At 44.0% G+C, this 17,500-nt stretch overlaps 1 protein-coding gene across 4 annotated transcripts in view; it reads right to left on the reverse strand.

The window, feature by feature from the left end:
- The window catches only part of spata6 (spermatogenesis associated 6), a 47,545-nt gene that overhangs the window by 18,857 nt on the left and 11,188 nt on the right, over positions 1-17,500 (reverse strand). For all 4 annotated transcript variants that reach the window (XM_061976297.2, XM_072914610.1, XM_072914611.1 and 1 more), the window contains exons 6-8: positions 11,500-11,571; positions 1,487-1,519; positions 742-1,074 (exon numbers count right to left, since the gene is read on the reverse strand). In XM_061976297.2, coding sequence (XP_061832281.2) covers positions 742-1,074; positions 1,487-1,519; positions 11,500-11,571 — 438 coding nt within the window. The remainder of the gene's footprint in view (positions 1-741; positions 1,075-1,486; positions 1,520-11,499; positions 11,572-17,500) is intronic.

The following is a 17,500-nucleotide window of genomic DNA, read 5'->3' on the forward strand; positions in this document are numbered from 1 at the left end:
TTTAAGTCATCCATCCATCCATCCATTTTCTACCGCTTATTCCCTTTGGGGTCGCTGGAGCCTATCTCAGCTACAATCGGGCAGAAGGCGGGGTACACCCTGGACAAGTCGCCACCTCATCGCAGGGCCAACACAGATAGACAGACAACATTCACACTCACATCCACACACTAGGGCCAATTTAGTGTCAGTTCTTTTTAAAACGCTGCTGTACGGAGAAGTACAGAGCTCCAATAAACCTTAACCAGTCACATAATATCTACGGCTTTTCACACACACAAGTGAATACATACAGGTCACACTGAGGGTGGCCGTATAAACAACATTAACACTGTTACAAATATGCGCCACACTGTGAACCCACACCAAACAAGAATGGCAAACACATTTCGGGAGAACATCCGCACCGAAACACAACATAAGCCCTACAGCACAAATACCCAGAACCCCTTGCAGCACTAACTCTTCCGGGACGCTACAATATACAATAATAATGTGTTAATTCCACGACTGTATATATCGGTATCGGTTGATATCGGAATCGGTAATTAAGAGTTGGACAATATCGGATATCGGCAAAAAAGCCCTCTAATTCAGGGTCAAAAAAACCTTTTGTAATAAAGACACAAATTAACCTCCATACTGACAGACCAAAAATGAAACAATTTTCCAACATTTTCCACATCAGCCTCAAACAGGAAGTGGCTTTCCTCTCTGAAATGAGTGTCCGCTGGTACATACCAAAAATGGAGGCTGGCGTTCCGTCTCCTTCCTGAAGTAGTACGGCCCGAGCTGGAGGTGATTGAGCCTCTGCTCGGCGTCTTTGGAGAGCTGGCACATTTTCCGATGGGTGTACGGCGACAGGGCGCGTGTCAAGGAGGCGACGGTGGGCTGCTGATAGCCCGGTTCCATATAAACACCGTGCATCTTCGGATTCCTTTGTGCCTTGTGTTTGCAGGAAATATGGAAGCAGGCCCGCGGCGAGGGACAACGTCTTGGTGACGGCCACCTTGTGACGTTTGGAGACCTGGGGGCTAAGGTCACATGGGGCTTTGGTGGTGAGAGGCGGGGCATCTGCGGGGTCGTAAAGGTGACCACGTCAAGGTAAAATGCAACGTTGGTTCAAACTATTAACATAATTCAGTTTTAGTGTTGCAGCCACAAGCATTGAATCACCACAATAACTCTAATGGTCGCTAACATAATTCTCCAATGCAATATAAGCCGCTTCCTGTAGGTAATGGCATCCAGGGATAAATAAGACAATTCAGATAAAACCTTCATTCCGGGGTAATATGATAAGAAAGGCGCATTTAGGCAGCTAGAGTGCTATTTAGGGAAATCAGACAAACACTAAAACTATTTTTTAAGACACGCTAAATGATGAATGTTTGTACCCCGAGGCCGCCTTCTGAGGTAAACTGGATTTAATTGAATTAAGGCAAATATGCTCGTCATCCCATTCCGCCTTCTAAAACACACTCACCACTTTCTGCTGGGTGGAGGGAGTCTTCTTGTCCTGCAGATGGACGTGGATTAGTCCATGTGGATTAAAAACAGACAAGGACAAAAATACAAATTAGTGCTGTCAAAAGATCCATCCATCCATCTTCTTCCGCTTATCCGAGGTCGGGTCGCGGGGGCAGCAGCTTAAGCAGGGAAGCCCAGACTCTCCTCTCCCCAGCCACTTCGTCCAGCTCCTCCCGGGGGATCCCGAGGCGTTCCCAGGCCAGCCGGGAGAGATAGTCTTCCCAACGTGTCCTGGGTCTTCCCCGTGGCCTCCTACCGGTCGGACGTGCCCGAAACACCTTCCTAGGGAGGCGTTCGGGTGGCATCCTGACCAGATGCCCGAACCACCTCATCTGGCTCCCCTCGATGTGGAGGAGCAGCGGCTTTACTTTGAGCTCCCCCCGGATGACAGAGCTTCTCACCCTATCTCTAAGGGAGAGCCTCGCCACCCGGCGGAGGAAACTCATTTCGTCCGCTTGTACCCGTGATCTTGTCCTTTCGGTCATAACCCAAAGCTCATGAACATAGGTGAGGATGGGAACGTAGATCGACCGGTAAATCGAGAGCTTTGCCTTCCGGCTCAGCTCCTTCTTCACCACAACGGATCGATACAGCGTCCGCATTACTGAAGACGCCGCACCGATCCGCCTGTCGATCTCACCATCCACTCTTCCCCCACTCATGAACAAGACATACCTGCCAACTTTTGAAATCAGAAAAACCTAGTAGCCAGTGGCCCCTGGACCCTGTAGGTCCAGGACAAAGTCCTGGTGGGGGGTTCAGGTTTTCGCCCCCCGACGCAACATGATTATTAGCATTCAGACAGGTTAAAATGTTGCTAAAACCATCACTTTTCTATCAGTCACAGTGACTTTTCAAAACAAAAATATTACAGCAAAAATCATATGGGTTGATTGACATGTTTATTCTGTAAGCTAACTTCAATAGTTTGAAATTATTTTGACAGTTAATGCCAGTTATCCTGTCAACCTTTCACAAGACTTCAATTTGTTAATTGAAAGTATAAACAGTATAAACACTTTTTACAGTAAACAAATGGTAAAACAGTACTAAACAATTCCATTAAAAAAAAAATTGGTGTCATTATTAACTTTCTGTCCAAGCTTGTATAATCTACTGCGTTGTTCAATTGTAAAAAATATTCTGTGCCTAAAATTCACATTTCTATCACAATTATCATACTGTAAACATGGTAAGCTAACTTCATTAAAATTAATAGTCCTGTCAATAGCATGGAATTACAATTCAAATGTAGTTTTTTTGTAAGCCTTTCAAAAGAATTCAAAATATGAAAAATTAATGAAAATTAATTTAAGCCATCAGACACTTGAAAAGTGGCACATCACATCTCTAATGTAATCATTTGAACTTTTCAACAGAAATAGCACTGCAAAAATATTAAGGACATACTTCTGTATTTTGGTAGTTATGCTGTCAACACTCCTCTCTGAGCTGCCACCTTAACGTGGTAGAGGAGTTTGCGTGTCCCAATGATCCTAGGAGCTATGTTGTCCGGGGGCTTCTATGCCCCCTGGTAGGGTCTCCCAAGGCAAACTGGTCCTAGGTGAGGGATCAGACAAAGAGCAGCTCGAAGACCTCTATGAAGAACACGAACAAGGAACCCAGATTTCCCTCGCCCGGACGCGGGTCACCGGGGCCCTCCTCTGGAGCCAGGCCCGGAGGTGTGGCACGATGGCGAGCGCCTGGTGGCCGGGCCTGTCCCCATGGGGCCCGGCCGGGCACAGCCCGAAGAGGCAACGTGGGTCCCCCCTCCAATGGGCTCACCACCCATAGCAGGGGTCATAGAGGTCGGGTGCGATGTGAGCTGGGCGGAAGCCGAAGGCAGGGCACTTGGCGGTCCGATCCTCGGCTACAGAAGCTAGCTCTTGGGACGTGGAACGTCACCTCGCTGGGGGGGAAGGAGCCTGAGCTAGTGCGTGAGGTGGAGAAGTTCCGGCTAGATATAGTCGGACTCACTTCGACGCACAGCAAGGGCTCTGGAACCAGTTCTCTTGACAGGGGCTGGACTCTCTTCCACTCTGGCGTTGCCAGCAATGAGAGGCGACGGGCTGGGGTGGCAATTCTTGTTTCCCCTCGGCTCAAAGCCTGCACGTTGGAGTTCAACCCGGTGGACGAGAGGGTAGCCTCCCTTCGCCTTCGGGTGGGGGGACGGGTCCTGACTGTTGTTTGCGCTTACGCGCCCAACGGCAGTTCAGATTACCCACCCTTTTTGGATTCACTCGAGGGAGTACTGGAGAGTGCTCCCCCGGGTGATTCCCTCGTTCTACTGGGGGACTTCAACGCTCATGTTGGCAACGACAGTGAAACCTGGAGAGGCGTGATTGGGAAGAATGGCCGCCCGGATCTGAACCCGAGTGGTGTTTTGTTATTGGACTTTTGTGCTCGTCACGGATTGTCAATAACAAACACCATGTTCAAACATAAGGGTGTCCATATGTGCACTTGGCACCAGGACACCCTAGGCCGCAGTTCCATGATCGACTTTGTAGTTGTGTCATCGGATTTGCGGCCTCATGTTTTGGACACTCGGGTGAAGAGAGGGGCGGAGCTTTCTACCGATCACCACCTGGTGGTGAGTTGGCTGCGATGGTGGGGGAGGATGCCGGACAGACCTGGCAGGCCCAAACGCATTGTGAGGGTTTGCTGGGAACGTCTAGCAGAGTCTCCTGTCAGAGAGAGTTTCAATTCCCACCTCCGGAAGAACTTTGAACATGTCACGAGGGAGGCGCTGGACATTGAGTCCGAGTGGACGATGTTCCGTACCTCTGTTGTCGGGGCGGCCGATTGGAGCTGTGGCCGCAGGGTAGTTGGTGCCTGTCGTGGCGGTAATCCTAGAACCCGTTGGTGGACACCGGCGGTGAGGGATGCCGTCAAGCTGAAGAAGGAGTCCTATCGGGTTCTTTTGGCTCATGGGACTCCTGACGCAGCAGACAGGTACCGACAGGCCAAGCGGTGTGCGGCTTCAGCGGTCGCGTAGGCAAAAACTCGGACATGGGAGGAGTTCGGTGAGGCCATGGAAAAAGACTTCCGGACGGCTTCGAAGCAATTCTGGACCACCATCCGCCGCCTCAGGAAGGGGAAGCAGTGCAGTGTCAACACCGTGTATGGTGGGGATGGTGCTCTGTTGACCTCGACTGCGGATGTTGTGGATCGGTGGAGAGAATACTTCGAAGACCTCCTCAATCCTACCAGCACGTCTTCCTATGAGGAAGCAGGGCCTGGGGAATCTGTGGTGGGCTCTCCTATTTCTGGGGCTGAGGTTGCCGAGGTAGTTAAAAAGCTCCTCGGTGGCAAGGCCCCGGGGGTGGATGAGATCCGCCCGGAGTTCCTTAAGGCTCTGGATGTTGTGGGGCTGTCTTGGTTGACAAGACTCTGCAACATCGCGTGGACATCGGGGGCGGTACCTCTGGATTGGCAGACCGGGGTGGTGGTTCCTCTCTTTAAGAAGGGGAACCGGAGGGTGTGTTCCAACTATCGTGGGATCACACTCCTCAGCCTTCCCGGTAAGGTCTATTCAGGTGTACTGGAGAGGAGGCTACGCCGGATAGTCGAACCTCGGATTCAGGAGGAACAGTGTGGTTTTCGTCCTGGTCGTGGAACTGTGGACCAGCTCTATACTCTCGGCAGGGTCCTTGAGGGTGCATGGGAGTTTGCCCAACCAGTCTACATGTGCTTTGTGGACTTGGAGAAGGCATTCGACCGTGTACCCCGGGAAGTCCTGTGGGGAGTGCTCAGAGAGTATGGGGTAACGGACTGTCTTATTGTGGCGGTTCGCTCCCTGTATAATCGGTGTCAGAGCTTGGTCCGCATTGCCGGCAGTAAGTCGGACACGTTTCCAGTGAGGGTTGGACTCCGCCAGGGCTGCCCTTTGTCACCGATTCTGTTCATAACCTTTATGGACAGAATTTCTAGGCGCAGTCAGGGCGTTGAGGGTATCTGGTTTGGTGGCTGCAGGATTAGGTCTCTGCTTTTTGCAGTTGATGTGGTCCTGATGGCTTCATCTGGCCAAGATCTTCAGCTCTCACTGGATCGGTTCGCAGCCGAGTGTGAAGCGACTGGGATGAGAATCAGCACCTCCAAATCCGAGTCCATGGTTCTCGCCCGGAAAAGGGTGGAGTGCCATCTCCGGGTTGGGGAGGAGATCTTGCCCCAAGTGGAGGAGTTCAAGTACCTCGGAGTCTTGTTCACGAGTGAGGGAAGAGTGGATCGTGAGATCGACAGGCGGATCGGTGCGGCGTCTTCAGTAATGCGGACGCTGTATCGATCCGTTGTGGTGAAGAAGGAGCTGAGCCAGAAGGCAAAGCTCTCGATTTACCGGTCGATCTACGTTCCCATCCTCACCTATGGTCATGAGCTTTGGGTCATGACCGAAAGGACAAGATCACGGGTACAAGCGGCCGAAATGAGTTTCCTCCGCCGGGTGGCGGGGCTCTCCCTTAGAGATAGGGTGAGAAGCTCTGCCATCCGGGGGGAGCTCAAAGTAAAGCCGCTGCTCCTCCATATCGAGAGGAGCCAGATGAGGTGGTTCGGGCATCTGGTCAGGATGCCACCCGAACGCCTCCCTCGGGAGGTGTTTCGGGCACGTCCGACCGGTAGGAGGCCACGGGGAAGACCCAGGACACGTTGGGAAGACTATGTCTCCCGGCTGGCCTGGGAACGCCTCGGGATCCACCGGGAGGAGCTGGACGAAGTGGCTGGGGAGAGGGAAGTCTGGGCTTCCCTGCTTAGGCTGCTGCCCCCGCGACCCGACCTCGGATAAGCGGAAGAAGATGGATGGATGGATGGATGGATGCTGTCAACATTTAACAAGATTTCTTCAACTTGGACTTGAAAGCATAAATAGTATAAACACTTTTAACAGTATAACAGTACTAAACAATTCCAATAGATAACATTGTTGTCATTACCTTTTTGTGGCTAAAATCCAAATTTATTCTATCAGATTGATCATACTGCAAAAATGATATGGTCCCATGTGATCAGCCAGTGCGATTGGAAGTCCATGCTCAATTATTGCCTCCGTAAATAAAACTTCGGCATTTATCACATCCAAAGAATCTGTTTGGGCGACGAAAAACGTTGAAAGTTTTCCACTTGTATCGCTAGCAACGGCATTAGACTTGTGTTTTTTTGTCCCAACGTGGTCTTTTACATCGCTAATTCCTCCGTGTCCGATCAAAAAATCTTGTCTGCACAAGGTGCAATTCGCGTAGTTTTCACCCTTTTTGGAACGGATAATTATTCCCAGAAAGGCTTTTGAATATTCTTCACGGAATGACTGCAGTTTTCTTTTCGGTTTAAGACTCGTTTGCGATTTTTCTCCGGCTGATTCCATGATCGTTCGCTCGTTTGGAAACAATGGCAACTGGTGCCTCGTGCTTGGCAGCGGTGCTATAAATAGCCTCGCGCATGGCATTCGGAATGGCTCGATAGGAAGTTACGGGAAGCAGTGTCGATTGTCATTGTTGTTAGGCGATTTCGTGAATAAAACTTAAAAAAAAAAAAAAAAATTAAATTAATGAAAAACCGTATTTTTTATCACTGCAACCGTAAGCCGGAATAGGTTGATGAAAACCGTACTAATTACGGGAAAACTGGAGTAGTTGGCAGGTATGACAAGACTCCGAGGTACTTAAACTCCTCCACTTGGGGCAAGATCTCCTCCCCAACGCGGAGATGGCACATGATTTATCATGATTAATCACAGGTTATTACGAGCTTGCGTAATCTAAATTAACTTAAAAAAAGACCATACTATTTCCACACAAATGCAGTTTCATTCTTTGAATGTCATAGCATTGTCTGCTGCATATGCAGACATGTTTTTCACCTCTAAGCCAGACATCTCAAGTTTTGCCAGCAGCTGGTTTGTTATGGCTTCTGACGTTTCGTTGCTGTCACTATAAAAATCCGACAGGACATGTTGGATGCCTTCATCAAAGTGAAAATACCTTACCACAATGGGAAAACACTTGTTTGTTGCTTTATTTGAGGCGTCGGTTGCCACGGAAAAGGGTAGGTTGTTTTCTTGTATGTAGTCGGTATGTTCCTGTACCGAATAGTGAGCGATGACGTTCTCGCACAATACCTTGGCTTTTGTTCGGCCAAAGGCCATCCCTTTAGCTGTGGGCGAGTCACTGAAAATCTCCCGGTCCTCTATCATGCCGCAGTCTAAACTTCTGTAGGACTGGTGATGCTTTACAGCATGGTACACCTTGCACAGCTCCGCAGCGGTTATCTTGTCATCCAGGGGCGACGAAACTTCACGAAAAAATGTCCTCATTGAAGAGGTACCTGCCGCACGTTTATTACTTTTATGTTTATCCGTACCCGCCGTTCAATTGCAGCTTTCCCCTGACTACTTACGTCGACATCACATCGACAAAGTGTGCAGAAGCCATGGAATGAGTCTCGACTGCTTTTCGTTATAAATTCGTGCTCTTTTATCCATTCAAAATTAAACGAGGTCTTGTGTTTTGGCATGATGCTAACTTTCTGTCAATGTCATGCCGCAGCAGCACATGGACCCTTGTTTACTTTTTTAACCAATGATAAGCAGATTTGTATCCGACACCGCTCTTGGCCAATCATTTGATATGTTACTGCGTTGGGGGCATTTTTTTTACGGTCTTTGATTGACTATTGCGCTGCAACCCAGCAAAGATGAAAAAACCCCGCTCTTCAAGCCTAGTGCCTCAAAAAGGAGGACAAATACGTGTCCGGCTTGATGCTGCGCCGGACGCCGGATAGGGCATTAAAAATCCGGACTGTCCGGCCTAAATCCGGACACCTGGTCACCCTAAGCGTCACCACCCCTAAGTGAACATCGCTTCAACAAAGATAAAAACGAACAAACAGCTCCCACCTCTTACTGCCAAGTTAGCCAGGCTGGGGGGGAAAGAAAAGTTCATCTGAGGCTGAGTTGACTTGAAACTGTTTAATGTTGCACTTTTTATATGTAGAAGAAAAGTTTTGTCATTTTATTTAATCTGAGCGACAACTTGAGGCAGTTTAATGTTGATTAACGTGGACCCTGACTTAAACAAGTTGAAAAACTTATTGGAGTGTTACCATTTAGTGGTCAATTGTACGGAATATGTACTGTACTGTGCAATCTACTAATAAAAGTCTCAATCAATCAAAAAAAGCACTTTATATGTAGAAAAGTTTTGTTAAGAAACCATTATGAGCCTTATCTTATTTAGTTTTTATTTTATATATGTTGACCACATTAACCCTGGCAATGGACCCTGTGTGTATATGTATGTTATTCCATTGTATACAAATTTGGTAAATAAATAACCAAAAAATGTATATATTGTTGTTTTCTTACTGTACCGAAAATGAACCGAACCGTGACCTCTAAACCGAGGTACGTACCGTACCGAAATTTTTGTGTACCGTTACACCCCTAATAACAACCCACTCAGATAACCATCCATGGTTAAGGTAAAGGATCATATGCAGTCATAATAGATTGTGTCATTATTCTGCATATATACATGAGCACATGAGGTTAGGGCTGGGCGATATGGCCTTTTATTAATATCTCGATATTTCTAAGCCATGTCACAATACACGATATATATCTCGATATTTTTGCCTTAGCCTTGAATGAACACTTGATGCATATAATCACAGCAGTATGATCATACTTGCCAACCTTGAGACCTCCGATTTCGGGAGGTGGGGGGAGGGGGGTGGGCGTGGTCGGGGTGGGACGGGGCGTGGTTGGGGGCGTGGCTAAAAAGGGGAGGAGTATATTTACAGCTAGAATTCACCAAGTCAAGTATTTCATATATATATATAAGAAATACTTGACGTTCAGTGAATTCTAGCTATATATATATATATATATATATATATATATATATATATATATAATAAGAGAAATACTTGAATTTCAGTGTTCATTTATTTACACATATACACACACATAACACTCATCTACTCATTGTTGAGTTAAGGGTTGAATTGTCCATCCTTGTTCTATTCTCTGTCACTATTTTTCTAACCATGCTGAACACCCTCTCTGAAGATGCATTGCTGTGTGGCACGCACAAAAGTGCTTTCATCAAATGCACTAGATGGCAGTATTGTCCTGTTTAAGAGTGTCACAACATTGCTGTTTACGGCAGACAAACTACTTTACGGTATACAAAAACGTGACTGCTGTTGTTGTGTGTTGTTGCCGCGCTGGGAGGACGTTAATGAAACTACCTAACAATAAACCCACATAAAAAACCAAGAACTCGCCCTCCATCATTCTACAGTTATAACGTGATTGGGCAGGTATGCTGTTTATTTTGTGGGTTAGCACATGGACCTGAGTCCGCTGGAATTTCGGGAGATTTTCGGGAGAAAATTTGTCCCGGGAGGTTTTCGGGAGAGGCGCTGAATTTCGGGAGTCTCCCGGAAAATCCGGGAGGGTTGGCAAGTATGAGTATGATGATTATTGCTTTACACTGCATTAATATATGCTAATGTTAAACTTTCATGCAGAGGGGTAAACCACAATTAAGTCAATTTACCAAAAGTGTATTTATTAAACCGTTATTAAGCAGTGGCACAAACATTCATGTCATTTCAAAACAGAAAGTGCAAGATTGTCAGAGACATTTTAAAACAAGCTTTTAGTGCACTTTTGTCAATGATGTCACTAAGATGACATATCAAAACGACACTAAATTAAAGTGCACTTTTGGTAAAGAACGCAACTACAATAGTTTCAAACAAATAAAGTGCACTTTTGTGCATGATGTCACACAAGATATTTCAATAACTGTCAAATAAAAATGAGCTGCATAATAGAAAATCAAATAGTGTTTGTCTTTTGTTGACTATTTTTTTCATACGATGTTGATGTGGAAATGGTTGCTTGGGCATTTTGTTGGTGTGGCACCGAACGGAGATGTTGACATGCGGAGTTTCAAGCACTCCTCATTCTCTAGCGGGTGACCTTTCAAATGATGTTACACCTTAGCAGTTGGTGCTACTTTTTGTAACAACGCTTTTGCCGCATACTTGTTCGACATATTCCCGCTTGAAGCCAAACCACAGCCAGACGATGGACTCCCTGCTGTTTTTCTTAGGAATTAATTCTTCCTTCATTTGTTACAAGATTCGCACCTTCTTTTTCTCGTATTACCACTCGCACCACTCTGCTAGCATCACAGCTAATGTTACCCACGCTGCTACCTCTCTGCTTGGCGAGGGCGTATGATGTTGCACGCGCGACAGTATGTGACGTATGTAAGAAGGTGCGCTTGTTTTATGTCGCTGTGAGAAGGAGAGACAAGAAAGCATCTGCGTGAGAACGTATACTCGAATATCACGATATAGTCATTTTCTATATCGCACAGAGACAAACCTGCAATATATCGAGTATATCGATATATCGCCCAGCCCTACATGAGGTAACTCGTTATTAACGACAGCCCTAATACAAATTAACAAATAAATAAATAAGAGTGAATATGAAGATGATGATAAGCGAAGTGGGAGGAGGAAAAAGCCAGTTATTTCTTGAATTAAAACAATAGTGTTTTCACCTTCTTTATCAAAGTACTTGTACTCACAACTTTCTTTGGTCCAGAGTGACAACCTTTAATCACGAAGCATTTAACATAATGTCAGTAAAGCTTTGGTATTCTATTCTAACCTAATCCGAGATTATGGCAGGCTATATGTAATATACAAAATTATAAATTGTTCTTTGAGTGCAACAAGAAAAGCCCTTTTATTTATGTATTTAATTTTAATCTTCTAAAATTGTTCTTTGAGTGCAGTTACAACAATAAGTTTAAAGCATTGTAAGATTTTGTGTTAAAATGAAGCCAAAAATGAATTTGTTTCATTATCCACTTTATTTTGAAAAGTATCGAAATACATTTTGGTACCAATATATTTGTATCGGGACAACCCTAGTAGTTACAAGAGGATACTCACAGGCAGCGGCTCTCTCTCCTCGCTCTGTTCAATGAAGGACGACACGGAAAAGGCTACGGTGGGCAGGACTCCCTGGAAATGAGAAAGGGGAATATTTAGAGAACTGAAGGAAAGAAAAAGACAAGCATTGGGACACCTTGCCGTTACACCTCAAGGAATTAGAAATGGGAGAAAATGTGGACTTCTTCCCTCCTTGCAACTACTCTACTTAAGGTTAGGTGCCGTTTGCATTTCAACCGATACGGTACCAATTCCTGGCTCGTAGGAATCAATACCAGTATTTAACAGTACCAATTTTAGGTAAAAAATATTAATTTAATCTCATATTTTTATTTTTCAACATTTAAAAATATCCAGTTGTTAATACTTGTTTTATTATCACATTTCTGACTCACAAGTATGACAGTAATTTGCAATTACAGTTGCAAGAACAAGAAGTTTGATGGCAGTAGTGTATAGTTTATGCTGTGTTGACTAGTCAGTTAAGTCTTTGCTGAATGTAGTCCTTTGCTGCGCCCTTAAAAGTGTTAATACTCTAAGTATTGTACTTATTAGACACCCACTGTTTGTAACGTGCATCTTGGTAGTAGTTTTCATTAACAAATCTGGAGGTGTTGAAATCGCCATGTAAAATTGCCAATGCAACAGCAAAGCCAATGTATCAATCAATCAATCAATCAATGTTTATTTATATAGCCCTAAATGCATCAAGCTAGTGCATTTTTGGAAAAACTGGAGCCATTGCTTTACTTAAGTTGGAACATTTTTTTTGAGTCAATTCCTTTGTTGGCATTGAAAATTGCAACATTACCAAAAGGTAGCTTAGCTAAGTCTGCTCTCAGTGCTGCTGGAGTGATCTCCAAGTGCCGATGTGATGTAATGCGCAACCCAGGAAACGTAACATGGCACCGTTGTATTTTACGTAAATTACTGGGAGGACCGGCGGGATTCGGTCCTTGCCAAAAGAAGTACTCGGTACTCATCACTAATAGGATTAATTTCTGTCATGTCTGTGTTGATCATGTTTTTGTTTGGCCACGTGCTGTTTGTTTTTTGGACGCCTTTTAGTTCCTGGTTTCACTCTCTTGTTTTGTCACCATAGCAACCATTAGTTTTCACCTGTCACGTCACGCACCTGTTTCACGTTTTGAGTCACGCACCTGTTTTCACTAATCATGTCACTATTATTTAAGCTTCGAGTTGCCAGGCTGTCTTTCTGGCAACATCACTCTTTATGATCACTCTTCTTCATGCCATGTTCACAGTCCCATGCCAAGTAAGTTTTTGTTTCATGTTTATAGCTTTTTGCCTTTGTGCAAGTCTTTTGTTTTCATCAGCCAAGTTTTGTACCTCCGCCCTTGTGCGCGCCTTTTGTTTGATTCCTTTTTTGTACGTTAACAATAAATCATGTACTCACATTCCCGTCTCGCCCGAGCCAACTTTCCGTTGCCTTCCGGAAAAACAAAACCCAAGGACCAAGTCTTGACAATTTCTACAAGATTTTTAAGTTTGTCAGTGGCATTTATATCCATTTGTGAGGTCAGCGATCACTAATGTTTGACCTGACCTTTTTTTAGGCTCGCAACGAAATGTGTGTGTTAGCTGAAAGTATGTCTATACACAGTTAATAATTGTCAACTCCATTGTGGCAAATAAATATGTAAGTATATCCATAAAGTACTGTTATCACTGGAGGACAGGAGGACTAGGCTAAACATGTTACACACCGAGAGTAAGAACGAGCAGGAGCAGACAAGAAGGCTAATTTGTAAGTTTGGTTGCTAAAAAGCTTTGTCAACACAAGAAATAAGTGCTGGGTAAAGTTTAAATAGTGGAACCACGTTACTGCAGAAAGTAAGCAGATATTAATTTTAATAACATAACAGTGTTAGTTGCTTTGTAGTGGCCAGGTGTACACATTAAGCAGAGGGCGGATCGATAAGTGTATGAGGGGTGTCGATACTAAGGGTCGTAGCAGTATATGAGCGATACTCGAGTGATTAGATCGATATTTTTATTTTTTTAGATAATATTTTTTGTCGTTTTTGTTCCTGTTTGCAAATTCAAAAAATAGGTTCCTGGACACAGGAAGACTTAGAGAGTAAAAGCCAAAGGATTTAAAATGAGTAGTAGATAGTAGTTTTTACTTTTGTCAAGTTAGTGTGTACTATTTTTGTTTTTGAAACAGTTGTTATAATAAAATAATATGGAACTATTTAAAATATTGTCTTGATATTGTTATACTGCTGTTCGATGTGGGTTTTTTTTGGATTAGAAATATGTTTAAAATTTACAGTTGATATGTGATCGCTATCGGCACATCTCACTTATGGATGATTGGAATCGGCAACACCCGTATCACTGCATTCATGTAGTTTGTCATTGTCATTTGTATTAACATTTATGTATTATAACCAATATTTTTTTTTTTTTTACTTGATAGTTATTGGAAATTTTATAAAGGAAAAGCATATATATATATACAGTATATATATATATATATATATATATATATATATATATATATATATATATATATATATATATATATATATATATATATATATACATACACACACACACAAACGGACAAACCTTTTAATTTCAATGCGTTTTCTTTATTTTCATGACTATTTACCTTCTGGATTGTCACTGAAGGCATCAAAACTATGACACCTGGGAAGTGAAAACCGTTTCAGGTGACTACCTCTTGAGCTCGAATCAGAGCAAAGGGTGGCTATTTTGAAGAAACTAGAAACTAAAACATGTTTTCGGTTATTTCACTTCTTTTTGTTGAGTACATAACTCCACGTGTTCATTCATAGTTTTGATGCCTTTCTACAAAGTAAATAGTCATGAAAATAAAGAACACGTATAGAATGAGAAGGTGTGTCCAAACTTTTGCCTTGTACTGATTATATATATATGGAATTATATGTAAAATTTAGAGATATATGTTTTTATTAACAAAATGCAATTATATATTTTTTCCCTTTTTTTTAGTTTAGGTACCTACCGGTATGTGTGTGAGTATATATATATATATATATATATATATATAACTAAACTAAAAAAAAGGGAAAAAATATATAACTGCATTTTGTTAATAAAAACATATATCCCTAAATTCTACATATAATTCCATCCATCCATCTTCTTCCGCTTATCCGAGGTCGGGTCGCGGGGGCAGCAGCCTAAGCAGAGAAGCCCAGACTTCCCTGGTTGGACGTGTCCTTCACACCTCCTTAGGGAGGCGTCCGGGGGCTTTGTGACCAGATGCCCAAATTATCATGAATTGATTAACGTGGACCCCGACTTAAAAAAGTTGAAAAACTTAATCGGGTGTTACCATTTAGTGGTCAATTGTACAGAATTTGTACTGTACTGTGCAATCTACTAATAAAAGTCTCAATCAATCAATCAATCATTATTATATATATATATATATTTTTTTAACATAAAAATCCCAGTTTGTTTCTTATTGGACCAGTGGTTCATTTTCTAGGGTTATACTGATGCGTCTTTTTTTTCTTTGACCCATTTCCAATCACAGATATTGTGCATAGTGCAATAGTTAGTATATGCTCAGGGCTGGTCCCTGCTGTTGCTACTGACAAGAACAATTGTATATAGTTTTATATTATATAGGGGTGTAACGGTACGTGTATTTGTATTGAACTGTTTCGGTACGGGGGTTTCGGTTCGGTTCGGAGGTGTACCGAACGAGTACACATGCTAGCAGTGACCGGGCTAGGACAACATGTAAAAGTCAGAGCTGGAAGACCCTCCTGCCTCGTTAAGATCTCCCGTTTGGGAACACTTTGGCTGCGCGATACAACAATGGAGGACGGCGGTCTGCCGACATTGTTCAGCAGCTGCTTCTGACAACAGGTCAAACATGTGTTGCACCTTTCCTGCTTCCGGCTCCAAGACCGTAGTCGAGGAGCGCAGGGGAGACACTCCTCCAGGGCCGATGTATTCTCGGGGGCAACACCCTTCACTCTACCCGGCAGTGGGTCTCCACAGCTCCGGACTCCAGGGTAAATGACGAGTCCGGCGGTTAGTTGCAAATCGTGGCTTTATTGAGGTCTTGCACAAAGCCAATCCAACAAAACACTAGCCACTCCCCGCACTCAGCTACCGCTCCCTCACCTCGCTTGCCCACACACTCACCTCACATGCTGTCACATATTGTCACATATTAAAGGGCCACACACACACATACGCTACTCTCATAACACATGCCCACCCATTTGAAGCGTCACCACCGCATTCAAGCAGCCTCTCCTCGGCGAGTCAGGCAGGGCTAAAGCAATAACAAATGTTTTTATTGCAGCAGATATAAGTCCATATTGCATTAAAAACTAGATTTTGACCCACTTCTATGGTGGAAGAACAATGAGCCCATATATCCTCTTACTGCCAAGTTAGCCAGGCTGGGGGGGGGGAAGAAAAGTTAAAGGGGAACATTATCACCAGACCTATGTAAGCGTCAATATATACCTTGATGTTGCAGAAAAAAGACCATATATTTTTTTAACCGATTTCCGAACTCTAAATGGGTGAATTTTGGCGAATTAGACGCCTTTCTATTATTCGCTCTCGGAGCGATGACGTCAGAACGTGACGTCACATCGGGAAGCAATCCGCCATTTTCTCAAACACATTACAAACACCGAGTCAAATCAGCTCTGTTATTTTCCGTTTTTTCGACTGTTTTCCGTACCTTGGAGACATCATGCCTCGTCGGTGTGTTGTCGGAGGGTGTAACAACACGAACAGGGACGGATTGAAGTTGCACCAGTGGCCCAAAGATGCGAAAGTGGCAAGAAATTGGACGTTTGTTCCGACGAAAGCTATGCTACGACAGAGATGGCAAGAATGTGTGGATATCCTGCGACACTCAAAGCAGATGCATTTCCAACGATCAAGTCAAAGAAATCTGCCGCCAGACCCCCATTGAATCTGCCGGAGTGTGTGAGCAATTCAGGGACAAAGGACCTCGGTAGCACGGCAAGCAATGGCGGCAGTTTGTTCCCGCAGACGAGCGAGCTAAACCCCCTGGATGTCTTGGCTCACACCATCCCTTATGCCACCGAAGATGATGATCAAGAGAAGAATATCAACCCTAGCTTCCCTGGCCTGCTAACATCAACTCCAAAACTGGACAGATCAGCTTTCAGGAAAAGAGCGCGGATGAGGGTATGTCTACAGAATATATTAATTGATGAAAATTGGGCTGTCTGCACTCTCAAAGTGCATGTTGTTGCCAAATGTATTTCATATGCTGTAAACCTAGTTCATAGTTGTTAGTTTCCTTTAATGCCAAACAAACACATACCAATCGTTGGTTAGAAGGCGATCGCCGAATTCGTCCTCGCTTTCTCCCGTGTCGCTGGCTGTCGTGTCGTTTTCGTCGGTTTCGCTTGCATACGGTTCAAACCGATATGGCTCAATAGCTTCAGTTTCTTCTTCAATTTCGCTACCTGCCTCCACACTACAACCATCCGTTTCAATACATGCGTAATCTGTTGAATCGCTTAAGCCGCTGAAATCCGAGTCTGAATCCGAGCTAATGTCGCTATAGCTTGCTGTTCTACCCGCCATGTTTGTTTGTGTTGGCTTCACTATGTGACGTCACAGGAAAATGGACGGGTGTATATAACGATGGTTAAAATCAGGCACTTTGAAGCTTTTTTTAGGGATATTGCGTGATGGGTAAAATTTTGAAAAAAACTTCGAAAAATAAAATAAGCCACTGGGAACTGATTTTTAATGGTTTTAACCCTTCTGAAATTGTGATAATGTTCCCCTTTAATCTGAGGCTGAGTTGACTTGAAACTGTTTAATGTTGCACTTTTTATATGTAGAAGAAACGTTTTGTTATTTTATTTAATCTGAGCAACAACTTGAGGCAGTTTAATGTTGATTAACGTGGACCCCGACTTAAACAAGTTGAAAAACGTATTGGGGTGTTACCATTTAGTGGTCAATTGTATGG

The sequence above is a fragment of the Nerophis lumbriciformis genome, linkage group LG14, assembly GCF_033978685.3.
Source record: "Nerophis lumbriciformis linkage group LG14, RoL_Nlum_v2.1, whole genome shotgun sequence".
Lineage (NCBI taxonomy): Eukaryota > Metazoa > Chordata > Actinopteri > Syngnathiformes > Syngnathidae > Nerophis > Nerophis lumbriciformis.